General features: G+C 46.4%; 2 protein-coding genes and 1 long non-coding RNA gene across 3 annotated transcripts in view; 1 reads left to right on the plus strand and 2 right to left on the minus strand.

Moving 5' to 3' along the window:
* BLMH (bleomycin hydrolase) overlaps nucleotides 1-5,712 on the minus strand; it is a 77,342-nt gene extending 71,630 nt beyond the window's left edge. The window contains exons 1-3 of the mRNA XM_029612466.1: nucleotides 5,561-5,712; nucleotides 4,878-5,075; nucleotides 1,245-1,354 (exon numbers count right to left, since the gene is read on the minus strand). Of these exons, the coding sequence (XP_029468326.1) occupies nucleotides 1,245-1,354; nucleotides 4,878-5,075; nucleotides 5,561-5,570 (318 nt within the window). The 5' untranslated portion in view covers nucleotides 5,571-5,712. The remainder of the gene's footprint in view (nucleotides 1-1,244; nucleotides 1,355-4,877; nucleotides 5,076-5,560) is intronic.
* Nucleotides 5,713-6,717: 1,005 nt separating this feature from the next.
* LOC115097836 lies at nucleotides 6,718-18,352 on the plus strand. The gene is made up of 3 exons (XR_003858344.1): nucleotides 6,718-6,777; nucleotides 16,900-17,008; nucleotides 17,870-18,352. It is a non-coding gene; the product is annotated as an uncharacterized LOC115097836 (long non-coding RNA).
* On the minus strand, nucleotides 17,007-21,380 carry TMIGD1 (transmembrane and immunoglobulin domain containing 1). Its single transcript, XM_029613941.1, has 6 exons — nucleotides 21,295-21,380; nucleotides 21,012-21,111; nucleotides 20,523-20,801; nucleotides 19,170-19,460; nucleotides 17,844-17,947; nucleotides 17,007-17,219 (listed from the first exon to the last, which is right to left on the minus strand). The coding sequence occupies exons 2-6, from the start codon at nucleotides 21,091-21,093 to the stop codon at nucleotides 17,187-17,189; spliced, it is 789 nt and encodes a 262-aa protein (XP_029469801.1). The 5' UTR covers nucleotides 21,094-21,111; nucleotides 21,295-21,380; the 3' UTR covers nucleotides 17,007-17,186.
* Nucleotides 21,381-21,723: the final 343 nt, after the last annotated feature.

The following is a 21,723-nucleotide window of genomic DNA, read 5'->3' on the forward strand; positions in this document are numbered from 1 at the left end:
AGTTCAAGGAGGTCAATTACCCTTGGGCTTCTTCGCAGCGATGACATAAGTTGGTGTCCAGGTCAGACTGAGAGGCTCTAATAAGGCAAGTGCTGCAAAGAGCATAGCGCTTAGCTTTCTTGGTTGATGGTGCCATTGGCAGCGGAAACTGTGTGTCCTATCGGCTCATGCTTAAAAATGTATGTGCACAGATTTAGAGCGCCTGAGCAGGACGCGGCAAGGCGCACGCACAATCCGTACGCCCAGCTTTTTCTGTGTTCTGTGCTTAGTAAGATGCATACGGCACGAGCTCAGAGCACTGCATGTACCAACATTCTATGAAGGACAATACAGCATACCAAAGATGCACACAAGATGGTACCACCGTGGCCTACCACTTGGTGTGCAGACCAAGCCTAAAGTGGTAGCTCACAAGCCCACTCCCCTTAACCCCAACGGGATCGGGAACAATGTCAGTACGGCGCACCGAGCAAGGAGACTGGAGGAAGTCTTACTGAAACCCCTCCAAATGTCTCTGAATCGGGAGGTGACTTTTTTTTTGTTACTTATCTGGCCTCAGTGCTTTCTGAGTTCAGAGCCAATCGCCAGCTGCAGGGGGAGAGGGCTTTGGCTGTCACTGCCGCAGTCTGCTTCCTGCACCCGCTGCCTTTCAGTTGCTTAAGTAGAAAAGCCCACGCCAGGAACCGGCTACTGGACCAAGGCACACCTCTGAGGGATCTCGGAAATCACCTCAGGAATTCTCAACTGGGGGAGGGACCTTTAGGTATCACCGCAGGAGAGCGGGGCTCAATTTTCCTTCAATTTAGAAAGTAGAATTTATCCTTCCAAAAAGTACAATAATCCCTGTAGGGAGATGCTGAAGACAGAGAATACAGGAGAGCTGAGGTCACTGCATGGCCATATGTACTGTGATGTCAGCTTTGCAACCTGACTCAGTCTCCATCTGCTGGCAGGGGAGCATAAGCCATTGGTCCTGAGTCCATCTGGCTACACGCTAGGAAAAGTTAATTTTTTTCTATCTTTGCGTATTAACTGGAGCTCTGGTATTCAAAAACACCATGGCCCAAAGCAGTTCTGAAAACTCACATCTGGTATAAACCTCGGACAAGTGTTCGCCTAAACAGAATCGAGCTCATAATTTGCAGGCTTTAGAAGTTACAAACAAAAGAAAAATAAACTAACCCCATCCCTTTACCAATTTCTGCCCCTCAGATACCCACAAACTCGGGCACATGCAGCTGTACCTTGTCCCAAAAGAATAAGTGTGACTGACTGAACTCAAATTCCTCGATGTTAAACTTCTTGATGAAAGGGAGGCGCATGACATTTAGACAGGAGAATATCCAGCATCTGCCTGCAGCAAACAGAAAGAGAACTCAAGTAATACAGAGTCCATCCAGTCTGCCCACTGAGTCTTCCTCTGGTTTTCTACCAGCCTGGGCAGATGAGCTCAATACTTCCCCCAGCACATTTCCCCCCCTCCCCCTCAACCCTTCTTCCCATCACATCTGTCCCAAGCGTATTTATTATCCACACGCCTAACAAAAGGTTTGCGATGGAGTACATCCGTAAAATCAGTAATCATCATATAACAGAAACAAACACAATGCAGTCTACTGGCATACAAACACGATGGCAGAAAATGTCCCAAATCCGCCACAGTGCTGGCCTCTATGACAGTCTGGTCAGCGTCTTCTTTTGAGGAAGACCAGAACAACACTTAATCCAGCACCCAGGCCCTTGCCATGTCTTATTAACAAGTTTTATAAAAATCCCCACAGCTACCAAAATTAATGAGGCTGTTGTCCAAAACATCCGTCCTCGCCATACCCATTTACAATTAGGTTTTATCTGCAGTCTCTCTATGCAGGTTATACTCTAGCCATCTTGAAAGACGGATGCAGCCATACCACTGCTGGTTAGGGTTGTAACCTACACTACGTGAAGATTACCTAGTGCTACCTTGGATGCCTGATGCAGTCATACCACTTTTTAAGGTTGCTGTTTGGAGTGGTTTTCAACCTTGACTGTTGAAAAAAACGTTTACTTTTACTGAACATAAGTCATTTTAATAGATTAGGTGCTAGGATCATGCTCTTTTACTTCCCCTCCTTCCTCTGCAGCTCCCCTTTCCCCAGATTGTGTCCCCACAAAAACAGATGGACAATCGTTTCTACAGCTCTTTCAGCTCCAGTTAAAATGTATTAAATACAGGTTTAGTACCTAATGAAGAAGAGCTGACAAATAGCACCCAGAAAGTAATCAGCAATGTACAGACAAAATACTTAGTATGGCTGCTGAAAGACCTAAATATCTGTATCGCCTCACATGTGGTTCTGATATAGGGAACTTTCAAGTTCCTATGAACATCTTGTCTTTAAGAACATAAGACTTGCCACACAGGATCAGAACTAAGATCCTTCAAGTCCAGCATCCTGTCTCTGACACTGGCCAATCCAGCTCATAGGAGCCCAGCAGAATCACAGAGAAAAGGTCCAACTCTTCTTGCTTATAACATGATAAGCATGGCTTTCTCAACGTTTCCTCCAAGAACTTGTCCAGAACCTTTTTAAACCCAGCTGCATTGTTTTCACCACATCCTCTGAAAACAATTTCCAGAGTTTAATTGTACGTGGAATGAAAAATAATTTCTCTGATTTGCTCTAACTGTACTACCTATTAGCTTCCTGGAGTGACAGCTAGTTTTAATAGTTTTTACTCTTTCCACCCTACTCAGGATTTTATAAACCACTATCATTTCTCCTCCAGGGTGAAGAGACCTAACCTCTTATCCTTTCCTCATAGTAGAGCCATCCCATCCCCTTTATTATATTGGATACCCTTCTCAACACTGTTTCTAGTTTCACTATATCTTTTAGGGGATGGGACGAACAGAACTGCACACAATACTCAAGGTGCAGTCACACCATGCATCAACACAGAGGAATGATGATATCTTCTCTTTTATTTTCCATTCCTCTCCTAATAATACCTAATATTCTATTGGCTTTTTTGACTGCCACCACACACTGAGCTGAGGATTTCAAAGTAGTTATTTATTAGTCATCGGGTGGCAGGCTCCAGTTGATGTACAGATTACATAATCAAATAATAACAAAACTAGTACATCAACAGAGAGAGACAAGAGGGCAACCAAAGTAAAGAAAACGGTCCTGACAGACCAGACTCCTCACAAAAGGGCCTGCTGAAAAAAAGATAAATTTTAAGCCTAATTTTAAAGGCTTAGTGCATGTCATAAGGCAGAAGTTTTCAGGTAGTAAGTTCCACAATACTTTGAAATCCTCGGCTCAGTGCATGGCAGTGGTCAAAAAAGCAAACAGAATGTTAGGCATTATTAGGAAGGAAAGAGTGAATAAAATGGTAGATGTCATAATGTCTCTTATAATCACTCCATGGTGAGACCGTACCTTGGTGCAATTCTGGTCACCATATCACAAAAAGATATAGTTGCAGTGGATAAGGTGAACAAAATGATAAAGGGGATGGAACAGCTCCCCTATGAGGAAAGGCTAAAGAGGGTGGGGCTGTTCAGCTTGGAGAAGGGATGGCAGAGGGGAGAGATACAATATATCTCTATAAAACAATCTAGACTGTGTACAGTTAAAATATAAATCTAATGAGAAATACAATAAAATTGGTTAAAACAGACACAAATTCAAATGAAAGTAAAATAAAGTACAAAAGATGACAATTAAAAGTAATCTAAAATCAAGAGTGGAATAGAATGGGTAAATGTACATCAGTTATTTACTCTTTCAAAAAATACAAAGACTAGCAGCATGGGATCTACATAGGGTTTACAATCCTGACGTACTTGTGACTTGGATTGGCCACTGTTAGAAACAGGATACTGGGCTTGATGGACCCTCGATCTGACCCAGTATGGCAAGTCTTATGTTCTTACAATATTGATGAGGTGATGGAGAAAGCTTCTCTCTAACATCAGCCAAACATGCCATTCACACAGAAAGAACATCCAGAAACCTCTTTGAGATGAGTGCAATGCATGGGTGAGATTTAAATGTGAAGTGTTGCGTCAGCCCTAGGAAAAGATTCAAAACAGATTAATTTGATGCCACCTGTGGTTTTGCCAAGCCACAGGTAGCCAGTGCAACTCAAAAAAGGACCAGTGTTATGTGCTCTCTCATACTTTGCCCCAAAATAAGCCGGGCAGCGCATTTTGCAGCAATTGCAGTATTCTTATACAAGAAGCTAGTAGACCAATTTAAATTGAATTACAGTAGTCCATAATGACTCCATGTCCTCGGTGGTGATGGAACCCAGCATTGTGTACTTATAGTTCAAATTATTCTGCTCTATTTGCATTACTCTACATTTATCCACATTATATTCCATCTATTTAGACACCTAATCCCCTAGTCTTGCAAGGTCTTCTTGCAATTTTTCACAAATCAGCTCAAAATTTAGGAACGTTGAATAATTTTGTGTCAACTGCAAATCTGATCACCTCACTTGTTGTTCCTTGTTCCAAATCATTTATGTATTTATTAAAAGGCACTCCACTAGTTATCTTTCTCTATTGAGAGAAATGACCATTCAGTCATTTAATCAATTACCAATACAATAGGACACTGCCTCCTATCCCATGACTCTTCAATTTCCTAATCAACCTCTAAGGACTTTGTCAAATGTCTTTTGAAAATCCAGATACACTATATCAAGTGACTGACCCTTGTCCACGTTTATTAAGCCCTTCAAAAAATCTTTCTTGTGACAATTAATCCCATGCACCTACTGCAAAAAATTTAAATATGGAAAGCAAATTAACAATATAATGAAGAAGTTACAGGTTAAAATGGTAAAACAAAGGCTTATTTGGGAGCTTGTCTGCCCACCTGAGTTTTTCTGATTGGTTATAGGTTTTCCCTCTGCAGGCACAGAATGCTGGAACACATGAGCCGTGTCCTGGACCACCTGCCTATGGAGGCAGACCTCCAGGGGATCACTGCAGGTGGCCACATTCTGGGCCAACAGGAACCGTGGCTCTGACTTCAGGTATTTGGCAAAAGCCGCCGTCTTCTCCAAGCTGAGACCTGCAGAGATCAGCAAGGTACACTCACTATCATCCATTTAATGCTTCAGCCTGTAAACACCCAAAGCCATATACACCGCAGGAATATCCTCATTCTGCTCGGGTATAAATAAAACCAAAATAATTATTTACATTACAGTTTGATGTAAGACCAAAGTTGATTTTCAGATTGTGGATCATTTGGAGGGTTTTACACCAACCTCTGGCTAGGACTGCGGTATCTAAACTTTCCCAGTTAGTGCTGCAGCGATACCCACGAAGAGCCCCTGCGGCTCCCCGAGAACGAGTTCGGAGGAGATCGGGAAGTCTGCCCCCTTCGGAGCTCCCTCCCTCCTGTCACCAGGAGCCTCCCCCACTCCGCTTCCTGTCACTGAGGCCCGAAACCCTGTGCGCAACCCAATCATGACTCAGCGATCGCCGCCAACTTCCCTCCCGTCTCTTTGCGTTGAGGGAAACACCAGAGCGGTCAGCACCACCGAGTATTACCCGAACTCATCCTGTAACCGTCCAGACCAGAACCGAAAGGCAAACGGGACCGGCACGGCAGCGGAAAAGGAGGGCCTAGCGCCGGAAACAGGAAGCAGAGCCTGTAGGGGGAGGGGCGCGAAAGATGGCTCCGGTGACTGGCGAAGAGAAGGGGCAGGACGGGGTAAAGGCGGGGCCTACAATACCGACTGCAGAAGGAGATGGATCGGTGATAGGACAGAAGGAGAGGGGCGGGCCATCGTGGGGGCGGAACCTGCAGTGCAGACCGGGGAAGTAGAGGGACTGGGTGATAGGTTGGGAATGGAGGGGCGAGGCATGCAGAGCTGAAAGAGGAAGTAGAGGGACTGGGTGATAGGTCGAGAGTGGAGGGGCGGGGTATGCAGGGCAGAACGAGGAAGTAGAGGGACTGGGTGATAGGTTGGGAATGGAGGGGCGAGGCATGCAGAGCTGAAAGAGGAAGTAGAGGGACTGGGTGATAGGTTGGGAATGGAGGGGCGAGGCATGCAGAGCTGAAAGAGGAAGTAGAGGGACTGGGTGATAGGTTGGGAATGGAGGGGCGAGGCATGCAGAGCTGAAAGAGGAAGTAGAGGGACTGGGTGATAGGTCGAGAGTGGAGGGGCGGGGTATGCAGGGCAGAACGAGGAAGTAGAGGGAGTGGGTGATAGGCCGGGAGCGGAGGGGCAGGGTTTGCAGTGCAGGCTACAGAAGGATTAGGAGCGCTAACGGAGAGGGAGAAGAAGGAGGAGTAACTTGTGGTTCAGTATCTGGAAAATTAATTTCGGAGTCAGCTTTTCTCTTATTTATTTATTTATTTATTTTTAGATTTTTATATACCGGTGTTCCTGTATTAAAATACAGATCACATCGGTTTACATTGAAACATAAAAATTACGCCAAGAGGCGGTACATATAACAAGGTTATAGAACTTGGAAAACATGGAAAACAGGTTCGAAAAATAACATTGAGAAAATTGTATAGTCTCTTTGAGAAACCAAATCATAAAATAAGGCGTAATTGTCTAAGATAAATGTGATCTGCAGAAGGGATTGCGATGGTGAGAAAATCTTGATAGCTGGAGGTAAAAAATAATCAAAGTTCTGGAAAAGCTTGGCTAAAGAGCCAGGTTTTAATTTTCTTTTTGAAGGAAGCGAAGCAGATCTCAAGGCGGATGTCTGGCGGGAGCATGTTCCATTGGACGGGTCCTGCTAAAGAGATGGTACGTTTCTGATGTAAGGATATTGTTGAAGGAACATAGAGTGTGCCTTTATAAGCTCCTCTGATAGGTCTAGATGAAGAGTGAAAACGAAGTTGGGTACTTAAGTGGAGTGGGGATATGTTGTAAATAGATTTATGAATTGCTGTGTATACTTTATAGAGAATCCTTAATATGGGCAAGTAACCGTGGGTTTAATAGGGAGGTGAAGGAAGTAGTTAAGGCCAAGTGGCCATTCCTCAAAAAATGGAAAACGGACCCAAATTAAGGAAAAGAGGCATTGGCAAGTTAGAACATAAGAAAATGCCATACTGGGTCAGACCAAGGGTCCATCAAGCCCAGCATCCTGTTTCCAACAGAGGCCAATCCAGGCCATAAGAACCTGGCAATTACCCAAAAACTAAGTCTATTCCATGTAACCATTGCTAATGGCAGAGGCTATTCTCTAAGTGAACTTAATAGCAGATAATGGACTTCTCCTCCAAGAACTTATCCAATCCTTTTTTAAACACAGCTATACTAACTGCACTAACCACATTTATTTTTATTTATTTATTTAGCATTTGTTTATATACCGAGGTATAGCTGACATTGCCTTCACTCCGGTTTACATAATAACAACCAGTTACATTTAAATTCATAACAGTATGACAGAGATTGAATCAAAAAAACAATAAAAAACACATCCTCTGGCAACAAATTCCAGAGTTTAATTGTGCGTTGAGTAAAAAAGAACTTTCTCCGATTAGTTTTAAATGTGCCCCATGCTAACATCATGGAGTGTCCCCTAGTCCTTCTATTATCCGAAAGAGTAAATAACCGATTCACATTAACCCGTTCTAGACCTCTCATGATTTTAAACACCTCTATCATATCCCCCCTCAGTCGTCTCTTCTCCAAGCTGAAAATGTTAGTGGCGTAGGTCGCGGCAGACCGGGACCGGGTGTCATGGCCACCGGCCGCGGTCGGCTGCGACGAAGAAAGGACCAGGGGCAGCAAGGGTAACTTACCCGGTTCGCCAGGGTTTGACTACAGGTGTCTGCGGGACAGGCAGCCCTTCTTGTTTCTTCTTGACTGCCGCCAGTGCTGAGCCGGCAGCGAGGCTCCGCGGCAAGCTGACTCCTCCCCTCTGTTCCTCTTAGGGCCTCGCGCGCGGCTGCAGGAGATTCTTAAAGGTGCCATGACAGGAAGTGTCATGGCTCCCCCTGTAGCTCCTCCTCCTGCTTCCTGTATTTAAGGCAAGGGCTGAGCATTCAGTCCTTGCCTTAGTATTGAGGTTCTTGCCTTGAGTGGTTCCTGGCTCCTGTTTTGTTTCTCCGTCCGACCTTCTTCCTGCTCCGTGGACTGATTCTTTGTTGCTGACCTCTGGACTGGTGGACGTGTCTTCTCTGGCTTGATCCTGGTACGGTTCTGGACTCCTCTCTGGTTTGATCCTGGTACGGCTTCGGACCCTTCTCCCGCCTCGATCCTGGTACGGCTTCGGACCGTTCTCCTGCTTCGACCCTGGACTGGAATCGGACCTTGCTGAGGTATTGATTTCTGGACTGGATTTTGAACTCTTCTTGAATTCCATTCTTAGACTGTCACGACCTGCTGGAGGCGCCAGCCGTCTGGAACCCACGACCTGCAGGAGGCGCCTGCATCCAGACATCTTACAGTCTTCAGAAGAGTCGCCTAAGTCCCAGCGGCCGGACCCCTATGGGCTCCTCCTGGGGGGGTCGCGTGCTTCCAGGGTGAAGTCTTCTAGCAAGTCTACGGTCCAACAGGTCTCGCCCTTCGACGGTAGCCACTACCTCGAAACAAGGGTCCACTTTCACAACAGAAAAGTCCTAACCTCTTTAGTCTTTCCTCATAGGGGAGTTGTTCCATTCCCCTTATCATTTTGGTAGCCCTTCTCTGTACCTTCTCCATCGCAATTATATCTTTTTTGAGATGCGGCGACCAGAATTGTACACAATATTCAAGGTGCGGTCTCACCATGGAGCGATACAGAGGCATTATGACTTTTTCCGTTTTATTCACCATTCCTTTTCTAATAATTCCCAACATTCTGTTTGCTTTTTTGACTGCCGCAGCACACTGTACCGACGATTTCAATGTGTTATCCACTATGACACCTAGATCTCTTTCTTGGGTTGTAGCACCTAATATGGAACCCAACATTGTGTAATTATAGCATGGGTTATTTTTCCCTATATGCATCACCTTGCACTTATCCACATTAAATTTCATCTGCCATTTTGATGCCCAATTTTCCAGTCTCACAAGGTCTTCCTGCAATTTATCACAATCTGCTTGTGATTTAACTACTCTGAACAATTTTGTGTCATCTGCAAATTTGATTATCTCACTCGTCGTATTTCTTTCCAGATCATTTATAAATATATTGAAAAGTAAGGGTCCCAATACAGATCCCTGAGGCACTCCACTGTCCACTCTCTTCCACTGAGAAAATTGTCCATTTAATCCTACTCTCTGTTTCCTGTCTTTTAGCCAGTTTGCAATCCACGAAAGGACTTCGCCACCTATCCCATGACTTTTTACTTTTCCTAGAAGCCTCTCATGAGGAACTTTGTCAAACGCCTTCTGAAAATCCAAGTATACTACATCTACCGGTTCACCTTTATCCACATGTTTATTAACTCCTTCAAAAAAGGGAAGGAGCCTAACCTTAGGACCCTAAATTTTAGTACATTTTTAGCTGAAATCTTATACATCTTTTAAACAATAAAAATGAGTCAAAAAATAAAATATAATTTAAACACCTTCTTAAAATAGTGAGTCTTTATCATCTTACGAAATAATTTCAGATCACTCTGAGATCTTATTTCACTGGGAAGATCGTTCCATAAACAAGGGCCAATTGAAAAAAAAAGCTCGTTTTTGGGAGGACTGTAAACTATATAACTTTACGTCTGGTGCACATAATAAATGTGAACCAGCCAACCTCAAATATCAGGGTGGAACATACCAGTTTAGATAGAATGCCAGCATACATCCTGTCTCTGCATTTAAAAGTTTGTGTAAAATAACCACAATCCGAAACTGATTCCTCCACCCTATAGGCAACCAATGTAAACAGAGAAGAACTGGAGAAATATGATCAAAATATCCAACCCCACTTATTATCCTAGTAGCAGCATGTTGTACCAACTACAAATCCCTAAGAAGCTTATTCAGCAAACCAACCAAGAAACTTCCACAATAATCCAAATTCTTCAAAACTAAGGCCTGCAAAACAGTGCTGAACAGCTCAGGTTTCAGAAAATACTTTAAGGATCTTAGCATTTTCAATTTGTAAAAACAATGTTTAACATGGAAATGAAGACGAGTGCAAGGGGGTAACTTGCTGGTGAGGCGGTTACTACCCTTAGGGGCGGATTTTAAAACGAGCGCGAACAGCCTACTTTTGTTTGCGCTCCAGGCGCAAACAAAAGTACGCTGGATTTTAGTAGATACGCGCGGAGCCGCGTGTATCCACTAAAATCCTGGATCGGCGCGCGCAAGGCTATGAATTTTGTATAGCCGGCGCGCGCCGAGCCGCGCAGCCTACCCTGTTCCCTCCAAGGCCGCTCCGAAATCGGCCTCGGAGGGAACTTTCCTTTGCCCTCCCCTCACCTTCCCCTCCCTTCCCCTACCTAACCCACCCGCCCGGCCCTGTCTAAACCCCCCCCCTTACCTTTGTCGGGGGATTTACGCCTCCCGGAGGGAGACGTAAATCCCCGCGCGCCAGCGGGCCTCCTGCGCGCCGGGCCGCAACCTGGGGGCGGGTACGGAGGGCGCGGCCACGCTCCCGGGCCGTAGCCACGCCCCCGTACCCGCCCCCAAAACGCTGCCGACACGCCCCCGCAACGCCGCGACGACCGGGCCCGCCCCCGACACGCCCCCCTCCGAGAACCCCGGGACTTACGCGAGTCCCGGGGCTCTGCGCGCGCCGGGAGGCCTATGTAAAATAGGCTTCCCGGCGCGCAGGGCCCTGCTCGCGTAAATCCGCCCGGTTTTGGGCGGATTTACGCGAGCAGGGCTCTGAAAATCCGCCCCTTAACCAATAAGCCTTCATACTGTTGATGCAACTCCATCCTTGCTCTCTGCTTCAACGGCAGGGGGGAAAGGGGAATTAGTCAGGACACTAAATTTTATGGTCTGGGAAAGCAAATAAGTATGGGGGTAACTTGCCAATGCGGCTGTTACTACCCTTAACCAATAAGCCTTCATACTGTTGATGCAACTCCAACTCCAACATTGCTGTCTGCTTCAACGGCAAGAGATAACAGGGAATTGGACTCAGACAGCAACCAGCAAGGGCCCTGACTTTGACTGTCTGGGAAATTGATAAGTGTGGGGGTGACTTGTACGGCGCGGCAGAGACTACCATAAACTTGCTGGGCAGACTGGATGGACCGTTTGGTCCTTTTCTGCCATCATTTCTCTGTTTCTCTGTTTCTATGTAGCAAGAAACTGTACATGAGATTTAAATGTTAGTTGCGAATCCAAAAATACGCCCAAATTCCTAACCTCAGTGTGCAAAACCAATACTTCCTCGTGATATTGTATACTGATCTGACTAGTATCTCAATTCTTTTTGCTGACCCAAAGAATTTTTGTTTTTTTTAATATTCAACAACCCTGTACTATTCAACCAATTTTAATACTGTCTACAAGTTTTTCTAACAGCAAACAGAGCCATCTCCACCAACTTCACTGGGAGGCTGTTCCATGCATCCAGCACCTTCTCTGTACAGAAATATTTCCTAAGATTACTCAGGAGTCTATCCCCTTTCACTTCATCCTATCAACTTTCAATGCTAATCCACACACTCTCTCTCTCTCTCTCTCTGGGATGACCCCAGCATTCCTCCTTTCCTCCCTCATGATGCCAGCGCTCTCCTTGCTTCCATCCCTTTATAAACCTCAGCTCACAAACTTATGCACCCTTTCTCCACCCTCAGCTGAGCCCAGAATCCTGGAATCACGGCTGTAATTTCTCCCCACCTGCTACCTGCAATGTGTGCTCCAGGCTTACTGAAGGGGGGTGGCTGGAGCAGTAAACAGAGAGGCAAAGGCTTTATAGCATTTCTCCTGAGTCCCAGCGATTGATGCAAATTTCCTGAGTCTCTGAAGGAAAATCTGGAGAGTTCTCAGATACCCCCCACCGCCCTTCTCACTCATGGCCCGATTTTAAAAGGGCCACGCGCGTTAAACAAACGGGGCTTATGCGCATGGCTGGGCCGTGCGCGCATTTTAGAATGCGCCCGGCCACATGCGTAACCCCCATTACGCGCCAAAGTGCTGGGCCCTGCAAAAGGGGTGGGCCGAGCGGCGGGGTCTGGGTGGGCCATTAGCAGCAGGCCGGCACATGGAAATTACTTCTGCTCCCGGGGAGCAGTAAGTATTAAAATAAAAAGGTTAGGGATAGGTAGGTTTAGGTTAGGGGTCGGGGAGGAGAGGAGAGAGGAAGATGTACAAAAGGGCAGGGCTAGAGAGAGAAAAGTTCCCTCCTGGTCCGCTTCTTAATTGGAGCAGACTGGGAGAGAACTGGGGAAGGCCTAATTGCATCGCCGCACGTATTTTGCTAAAATCCCCCTCCCCCGTGCACATGCGCATGGCCATCGGATTGTATAACATGTTATAAAACTGGCACGTCCTTGTGCATGCGGGTCTTAAAATCAACCCCCTTACTTACTTTTTCAGTCCTCTGGAAGCTCGAGCTGCAGCAGCAGCAGCCTTCTCCAACCCCCATGGATGAGACTCTTCATCTTTCTTCGGGCTCTGTGGCCCCACTCCTCCAGCCTGATCCCTATAGCACATGGGCCTTGCTGCTCCAGCTTGCTCTTGACGGCCACATGGGCTCCACTGCTCCTGCTCCTGATGGTGAGGGCCATGGCATCTTCTCCTTCCTACCACAGCAGGCCCAGGTGACAGCACTTCCTCTTCTAGGCCTGCCAGGGTGAGAAAGGGAAGATGCTGTCACTGCCCCACCCCCAGAATGGTGGTGCTCTAGGCAGCTGCCTAATCCACCTTGTGCTTGCATCGGTTCTGGTGGTACCGGTCAACAAAGCTAATAAAATGTTAGGAATGATTTTAAAAGGAATGGAGAATAAAGTGGAGAATATTATAATGCCTCTGTATCAATCCATGGTGTGACTGCATCTTGACTACTGTATGCAGTTCAGGTTGCCCCATCTCAGAAAAGACGTGGCATAACTGGAAAAGGTACAGAGAAGGACAACAAAAATGATAAAGGGGAAGAAATGGCTCCCCTATGAAGAAAGGCCAACCAGATTAGGGCTCTTCAGCTTGGAAAGAGACAACTGAGAGGGGCTATAAAATCATAAGTGGGTGGAAAAGGTAAATAGGAGAAGATGAATTTCCCTGCTCCTGAATGCAGATGGAGGAGAATGTTGTGAGTGTGGACCCTTGAGCCGGCTCGAGAGTTGGAAGATCCACTGAAGGAGTCTACAGTGGCATTTGTAGCCGGGAGGCGGAACTGGACCAGGAGACCTGGCAGGAACTTCACCTATAACAGCCCTCGTTCCCCGCAGGTTGAGCCCTTGGGTACCGGGGCCAGCAGGACTTAGGCGAAGGTCTCCTGGAGGAGGAAGTCCGAAGGGCGGTCCGAGTCGAGGCTGGCAGAAGATTGAAGAGGCGGAGACGGTCCAGGAGTCGAGGCGGGCAGCGATGGTGCAACACGAGGAACCAGGCTGGAGGTCGGGGCAGGCAGCAGACAAGCCGAGGTCGGAGAACACGCCAAGGGTCAGGACGGGCAGCAGACAGAGGAATCCAGGAACCAGACCGAAGTCAAAACCGAAGAAGCAAGCGAAGACAGGAGCGGGGAACAGGAGCGGTCCCACAGGACAAGGGTCGAGCTGGAACTGGCAGGAACACAGGAGCAGAGTCAGGAACACAAGAACTCTGGAGCAGGATCAGGAACAGCAACCAGCTACTCTGGAGAGTCGACCTGCTGCCAAGGCAAAGCAGAAAGGTTTGAAGTGGCCTTATATAGGCCTCTACCGGTGACGTCAGGTTTGGGGCCGGGCTGAGGTTTCCTGCTGCGGCCCCTTTAAATTACGGCCTTCTGCGTGTGCGCACGCTTATGGGGCGGAGTCTCCTTCGTGGAGAGAACGACGAGGGAAGGCCCCGACGTGGAGCGGGCCGGCATGGAGAAGCCAGCGGGAAGCTCCTGTGTCTGCAGGTAAGAGAGGGGGGACCCGGTCACGGCTGTCCGCGACCGGGTTTCCCAAATAAGAAGGCCCATGCTACTTCTTTTGGCCCCCTCCCTGACTGCACTGCGGCTCCTGCTTGCCAGGAAGGAGGTGTGAGGAAGCTGCTGCTGCTTCTTCTCCATCAGGCCTTGCTGCTCCTGACCCGGAGGGGTGATGTTCTTCCTTCTGGGCTGTGGGCCATGCCAGTCCTCCTCCTCCTGACTGCATCAAGATGGCTTCTTCCAGCTGCCTTGCTTCTGACAGCAGCGGCCATGCCAGCTCCTTCTTCCACCCATGTGATACCAGCATGGGCGGAAAGGAGGTGCCCTTGCCAGCTGCCCCCCCAGGAATATGGCGCTCTAGGCTGCCACCTAGTGCTAAGTGCTAGCCTGACACCAGCCATTTATCACATAGATGGAGAATGGGCATAAGAAATAAACCACAGATGTGCAGAATCTGTGGGAGGGAGTTCCTACCCTGGATCATATTTTCGGAAATTGTATGTGTCTCTCAAAACATGTTGATGTCATCTCCCTCCCATACCTAATAGAGGTATGGGAGGGAGATGACAGAAGTACAGACGGAGAGAGCGAATCCTCACTGACAGAGGTAACTCAGCTCCTCTAATCGTAACAATAGTGTTTGTACTACCTTATTATCAATGTAGCTCTTGTCTTTGCTATATCTGTGAATTCTGCACTGCTTTTGGGAGCGTAACGGTATTAGTAATAAAACACTGCTATCCTGAAATGTACTGTGTGTGTTGACTCAGAGGGTGAGTGTGGCTTTGTGCTTTCTTGAACAGCAGACCCTGTCAGGAAGGGAGCTTGCAGGAATCTGGCTTCATTTGTGTTCAGGACAGTGGGTCTCACCAAGGGGGGCTGTGCTTGGGTGATACTGGTCCTGTTGGAGTTTCAGAGGAGGGAATCACCCCAATGTAACAGAAGGTATGGGGAGGGGAGGGTTTAACCTGCATGGAGTAGCAGCTATTATGCTAAAAAAAACCACAAACAACCCCACCAAAACTTGATCTGCAGACTGGATGGACCACTTGGGTCTTTTTTCTGCTAACATTTTACTATGTTATTATGCTGGAACATCATGGCTGCAATGATTAGGATGCTGCATTGATCTTTTGGTTTTTATGATGTATTTTAATTATGGTGCCTTGGGCCAACAGTTGTTGGTAGTGCAATAAGTCCATAAAAATGAGCACCGAGTAAGCAGGACCTAGCTCACAGCAGCAAAGGCAGGTGTGGCTTTATGGATGTGGCCCTGTGGGGATAATGGGTTATTACCTTGTCAAGGCTCCTCTTTTATTGTGTAGGACACTTATTTTACCTGGTTGGTATGGTGTGGTCAGAAACATCTGGATTTGCTTTATGTTTCTCATACCTGAATGCATTTATGATGATACTCTTACATAATAAGAGACATTGTAAATTTGCATAACAGATTCTTTTGAAATAAGAATGATTCTTCTGCGGATAAGTCAGTCACCTAATTGGTTGTTGGCATGAACATTATTTATAATGAGTGTGTACAGACACATCCTGTAGGAAAGACTTTAGAATGCCTAAGGGCCCCGTTCTGAGCCTGATTCACTAATGCTGTTCTCCCATTTAGGGGCTGGTGTAATAAGGTGCACGGGTTAATGAGCGGTCGTATGCATGTTTTGGACGCACTAAGGGGGGGTTAGGGTATTCAAAATGTGCGCCCAAACAACTGCATAGCTGATAGTGCTCATCACATATAGATTCCAGGTGCCCAACACACACTTTTTAACCCAGCAAATTTAAGTCATTCTGCGAGTCATGGGCTTATGAAAAAAATCCAAAATATTGTTCTTTGTTGTTCCCCCACAGAGGAGGGGTGATAAACAATAAAGAATGAAATGGATTGATTAAAAAAAAACAACAATTTCCGGACACACAATATACATGTTCCAGGCCAATTTCGCCCTGTGTGTGTATATTGTGTGTATATTGTGCGTGTATATTGTGTGTGTATATTGTGCGTCCAACAAAGGTTTTTTTTGTAATCAATCCATTGCATTAATTCTTTCTTGAGCGCCCTTAGCAATTGTATTGAGCACCTATGTTAAGTGCTACAGCCACGTCTCCTGGGCGCCCATTGCATTTAAGCACTACGGACACACAATTTCTCCCTAGCGTTCAATACGAGCACCCATTTTACCTTGTGCTTTATTGCATTGGCCTGTCTGTGTCTTAGATGTGGCAAATGACTTGCTATTCTCTGATTTTTTTTTTAACGTCAGTTGACTGTAAAAATATATTGAACTTGGCAAAAAAATATTTTCTGATATGAGCTAAAAGCTTTTAATAATTGTTGGAAGTGAAGAAAGACCATACCAGTATTATATTGTAAGGTGGTATAAAAACCAGTTAATGTTAACCCTGGGAGGTAATTCCATTGAGCATGTCAGCTGAAGTTTCACATTAACTAGCAAACTCTTCCCAGTCATAATCAGAAAACATTTTGTGGACTGGAATCTTTGTATGTTGTAACTTTTATTGGGCCAACAAAACATTTGTTGACTGGGAAAGGACTGAAGATGTCTTAGTATGTATTTATGGAGCCTTTGATGGGTTCCCAGGCCTTACCGCTTCATTAACAAATTAGAAATTGGAGGCTGTAATTTTAAATCAGTTTTAGGCATGACAAGAAATACAGATGAAGTACAAATGACAAGAGGCACGGGTGAGAAGTGGAACACACAGCTGTATGATCTGTGCGTTTGCTAGAGTTGGGAGGGAAAATCTTTACCAAGGATGCAGGTACTGAAATTCCAAAATCATTACGACAAGAGAACCTCCAGCAGGATGTTACTTAACATTGGGATACAAGACGGTTGCTTGGTTGCTTTCTTTTAGATTATCCTTATTCTTCTGTTTCTGTTCAGTGGGAGAAGCACACAATGGAAAAGTTTGCATTCCCCCTGGAACGCTGTGTGCTCCACACCAGTTACCTGTTATGAACTGCAAGAGGAGAGGAACTGGCATCACTGCACGGTATGCAGAGGCCGATTGTGATTACATTTTCTATATATTTGTGTGCTTGGGGGAGGGCAGGGACAGTGAAGAGGTGACCGAGGCCGGAAGGATGGATGGCACAGGCTGATCTTGAAGTCCGGTTCCACGCAGTATCTGGTAAGGTCGGAGAGGAAGAGTCTCTTCTGCGTATGGATGCTTACAGAGTTGTAGCAGTCCCGGCTTTGAAACACTGCGAGAAAGAACAGGACTATTTATAGGCACCGCATTTTCCTTTTAAAATGCAATCCAGTTTTGGTTTTCCCCATGTCCTTCTTAAACAATGTTAGGTGGAAGCCCAGAACATGTCTGCCACCAGCAGGTGAGATCCGTTATGAATCCTGCCAGTATAAAGAAATGAATTTGATTTCACAAAGGACATTGCAGAGAAGTTCTGTCCCAAAGGCTTTTACAAGCGCTGAGAAACTGCTGCAGCCAGGAGGGAGGCAGTGGTGGGTTAATGAAGACAGGACTAAATGATGCCTTAGGGTGAATGCCTGCGGTTTGTGAGCGTGGCAGGATGCACATAACCCGATGTCATGCATCCTTTCACGGTCCGGGGGGGGAGGGGGCAGAGTTTCAATTTGCGTGAATTTTTAAAATACTCGCAAGACACTCATACACTATGCATTGCAAGGGGAAGTATTGCATAGCTAAGTTTTTGCCCAAACTTTTGCATAAGTTTGCTCTGAAAAAATGGTGTAAGTTCTTCATGTAGGTGACCCAGAAGTTAACCACCATGTGAGACCACGTTCATTGGAACAGGTGCTACAGGTGTATGCATGTAAATGTTAAATAACCACTGAGAAGCACTTACTTTAAATATCCTTTTTCTTCGTGCAGCAATCCCAAATATAACAGTGAGCAGAACAACTACCACAGCAGCTATGACTGCTTCCAGGGGGAAAACGTCCCTTCTGTCTGGCCAAGAAAACAAGGACACAACAGGAGTGTTAGAATCTGACAAGAAGAACTGTTTCATTTTCTTTGTACCTTTGGCCTCCTGGAGGGTGAGGAGAGGAGCTTCATTGGTAAGCTTTGTCCCACAGCCTGGCCCCTCATGTTGGGTTAGACAAAAGGTCCATCAAGCTTACCATCCTGTCCCCAACAGAGGTCACTGCAGGTCACTAGGAAGTACCCAGCAGATCCAAAGAGTGGATTCATTTGTTGTTGACTCCCAGAGATAACAGTGGCTTTCCAAAGACTGCCTGGTTAATAATTGTGTATAGACTTTTCCGCTAGAACTTGTTCAGCCCTCTTTTCTTAAGTAAAAAAAAAAATAATAATAATAACTTGGCAGCCGCGGCGAGGTCGCGTTAGCAAGGAGGCGCTAAGGTCACGCAAGCGACCCTAGCACCTCCTTGCTAGCACGACTCCCTTGCGGGTGCCATGCGTGCGTTAGGAAAGCGGGCGCTGACTTTTCAGCGCCCGCTTTCCTCGCTTTATATTGCATCAGCCCCTTAGCTAGATATCTTGACCACTTCCTCTGGTAACAGATTCCACAGCTTGGTTGTGCACTGACTGGGAAAAAAAATACTTTCTCCACTTTGTTTTAAATCTGCTCCTTGTTAATTTCATGGAATGTCCCCTACTTTCAGTGCTATTTGAAAGGGGAAATAACCTTTTTCACTGTGCATTCCCTGGTGTACCATCTCTCTACAGACTGAAATAGTCTGCAGAAACAGAAAAAAAAAACCAACCCAACAACTCCCAATTCATTAATTAACACCCCTTGGAACAAAAAAAAATTCTTCCAACAACTTGTTCTACAGGAATTAAGGCTTGTTCTCTCAATAAAGAGTGATTTAACAAATTGAAAGGGTTAATCAATAGTTTTAGAAGTCCTGAGGAAGAATGGACTTGCTGCTTAATAGATTATCCTGTAAAGGCAATAAAATCAAAAGCCATCTCCAAAAGGATTATTCTCATGCTATATAGGACTCACTCATTCCAGACACACTTCAGCTGTAAGTCCTCTGGAGCAGGGAACTATTAGCTCTGAGCTGAGATTTGTAAAGTAAGATCTCATAGGAGAAACTGCATAAAAGTCGCATTGCCTGCGGCTGACACATCTCACACTGCGCCCACCCCTTCCCTGCCCCTGACTATAGCAGAGAGCCCAAATACTGCCTGTATCCCTTACCTTCCACAGTCAGAAAGAAGTCTTTTGATAGGATTTCAGCATGGGTCTTATTTTCATATCTGGCCACACAGGTGTAGGTCCCATTGTCGGATTTCCGAGTTTTGCTGATGGCCAGTTCAAAGAACTCGCTGGTCAGGGACTGATGGTAGCGTCCTTCCTCCAGGATCAAGGTGCTGTTGTCCTTGTACCAAACCACTGCAGCCTGGGGGTTTGATTTAACGTTACAGGTCAGCTTCACATCCTTGCCTTCTTCTACAGTCAGATTATTGTACCCACTCAGCTGGGGAGGAACTGCAACATAACCCAGAGCTTGAATGAGATGGCATCTGCGCAGAAGTGATTGCAAGTGTAATGTTCTTAGACCGCAAGCAGACCTGCCTCCCTTTCTTATTCCAAACCAGCAAATATCCAGTCTGCAGAAACATCCCAGCATGCCCCCCAGTAGGCATTAACACCTTCAGATAAGCATCATCTCAAGCCTTCCCACCCCCACCGCCCTCCCTACTCTTTTTCAAAGGTTTCAGGGTGGACAATTGGAGTAGCCTAGTGGTTAGAGCAGTGGGCTCAGTATTTTAATTTATTAAAATTAGGCCCCGGTAAAAAGACTATCCCTAGCGTCTCTTTTGACGGAAGCGGCGGCTGTCAGCGGGTTTGACAGCCGACGCTCAATTTTGCCAGCGTCGGTTCTCGAGTCCGCTGACAGCCACGGGTTCAAAAACCGGACGCCGGCAAAATTGAGCGTCCGGTTTTCAGCCCGCCAGCCGCGGGCCCACTTTAAATTTATTTTTTTTATTATTTTTTACTTTTTTGAACTTTCGGGATCTCCGACTTAATATCGCCATGATATTAAGTCGGAGGGTGTACAGAAAAGCAGTTTTTCTGTGCACTTTCCCCGTGCCCGGAGAAATTAGCGCCTACCTTTGGCTTGGCTGCACATTTTGTTTTCTGAATCGCACGGGAACACCTAATAGGGCCATCAACATGCATTTGCATGTTGCGGGCACTATTAGGTTCGGGGAGTTGGACGCACATTTTGGACGCGCTATTACCCCTTACTGAATAAGGGGTAAAGCTAGCGCGTCCAAAACGCGCGTCCAAATGCCGGCTAACAGTGCGCTCTGACGGAGCGCACTGTACTATATCGGCCTGTTTGAGTGTAAGCCCTCTGGGGATAGGGAAACACCTGAATGTAATCCACTTTGAAGTGCTGAAAAAAGTGCAAAAAGCAGAATATAAAAATCTAAATGTATCTAACAGTACTACCATAATTCTAATTGTGTTGAAGCCTCTCCCTCCACCCCCCCCTAGAGAAGCTATAATAGGCCTGGGAACCCTGGGGAGGGATTTTCTCACACTGAACGTCCAGGACCACGGAGACTTGGATAGAAGTGTTGCGCTGGAGCTGGCAGCTGAAGGTCACCCTGTTGTCACCGGAGGAGACTGGAAAGACGCACACTGTACTGATGTTCTTCTGATTCTCCTTCTTCAGATCCAGGAGCTGGCCCTCTCGGTACCAGAGCAGCTCCTCCTCGGCTGTGTGATTCTGGACAGCACAGGCCAGGCTCAGGATATCTGTGGTTGCTAGAGTCAGGGAGTAGTCCTGCTTGTTGTTGTTCACAGTCACTTCCACAGCTGTGGGGAAGGAAGAATGGGAGCGATTTGGATTTTATGGAGGTGCAGTCACACTGTTCAACCAGTCCTAGGGCTTGACTACTTTCCATCTTACTCTGATTTAAAAAAAGATCCTTTCCCCTCCTCGCCAAAGAACTCGGTAGCCACAGTGCCCAAGCATATAGCTCCATTCTGGCCAACGAAAGTCCCGAGACATTGGAACCTGCTTACCTAAAACTTCACGTGAACACTGGAGGAGGAGGAGCAGGAAGAGGAGCCCTGTAGAAACCCAACCCAGACTGAGCCCTACCATGATGTTCCCAGGGAGGATCTGTAGGGAAGAAAACAGGGAGACCAGAGTTACCCATTATGGCAAATGTTTAGCATCAGTGATGAGAAATAACTGTGCTGACCAACATTTACAGATACATTCCAGCCTGCATTTCCATCCAAAAGCACTGCCTTTCTTCTGAACTGAATTGTCCCTCCGCGTCACCACATTGCTCTTTCTTACCTTGTGAGAAGCTACCAGAGCAGCAATATCCACAACCGAAGAGCTTCACTCCCTTTCTCCCAAGGTCTAGATGGTCTCAGCCTTTTATCTGTATTCGGTGAGGGCAGTGACCCAGATCAAGGCCATCTCAAGGTTTATGGATTTCTAAGTAAATACAAAACTAACCTTGAGAAAAGGTGTTTTACATTTTTCAGACATGAGGAACTTGTGTTGCAACTGGGTTTTATTCAGCCTGAGCAGTGAAGTGAATTGTTGCAGTATCTTCCTGTATAATTATACTTCCCTGCTATGGCCCTTAGCTAACATACAGGCCGATACAGCCTGCTTTTGGACGTGCGTTTTCCCTTACCCCTTATTCAATAAGGGGAGGAAAACGCGCGTCCAACCCGCGGCACCTAATAGCACCCTCAACATGCAAATGCATGTTGA

The sequence above is a fragment of the Rhinatrema bivittatum genome, chromosome 8, assembly GCF_901001135.1.
Source record: "Rhinatrema bivittatum chromosome 8, aRhiBiv1.1, whole genome shotgun sequence".
Lineage (NCBI taxonomy): Eukaryota > Metazoa > Chordata > Amphibia > Gymnophiona > Rhinatrematidae > Rhinatrema > Rhinatrema bivittatum.

Bases quoted from the DNA above. Each gene is read 5' to 3' on its own strand.
- TMIGD1 (XM_029613941.1), bottom strand. From the start codon at position 21,093: ATGGTAGGGCTCAGTCTGGGTTGGGTTTCTACAGGGCTCCTCTTCCTG. The intron at 19,461-20,522 runs GTGAGAAAATCC...GTTATGTTGCAG, and splicing joins CGTGGTCCTGGACGTTCAGT to TTCCTCCCCAGCTGAGTGGG. The intron at 17,220-17,843 runs GTAAGTGCTTCT...TCTTTCTCGCAG, and splicing joins GAAGAAAAAGGATATTTAAA to TGTTTCAAAGCCGGGACTGC.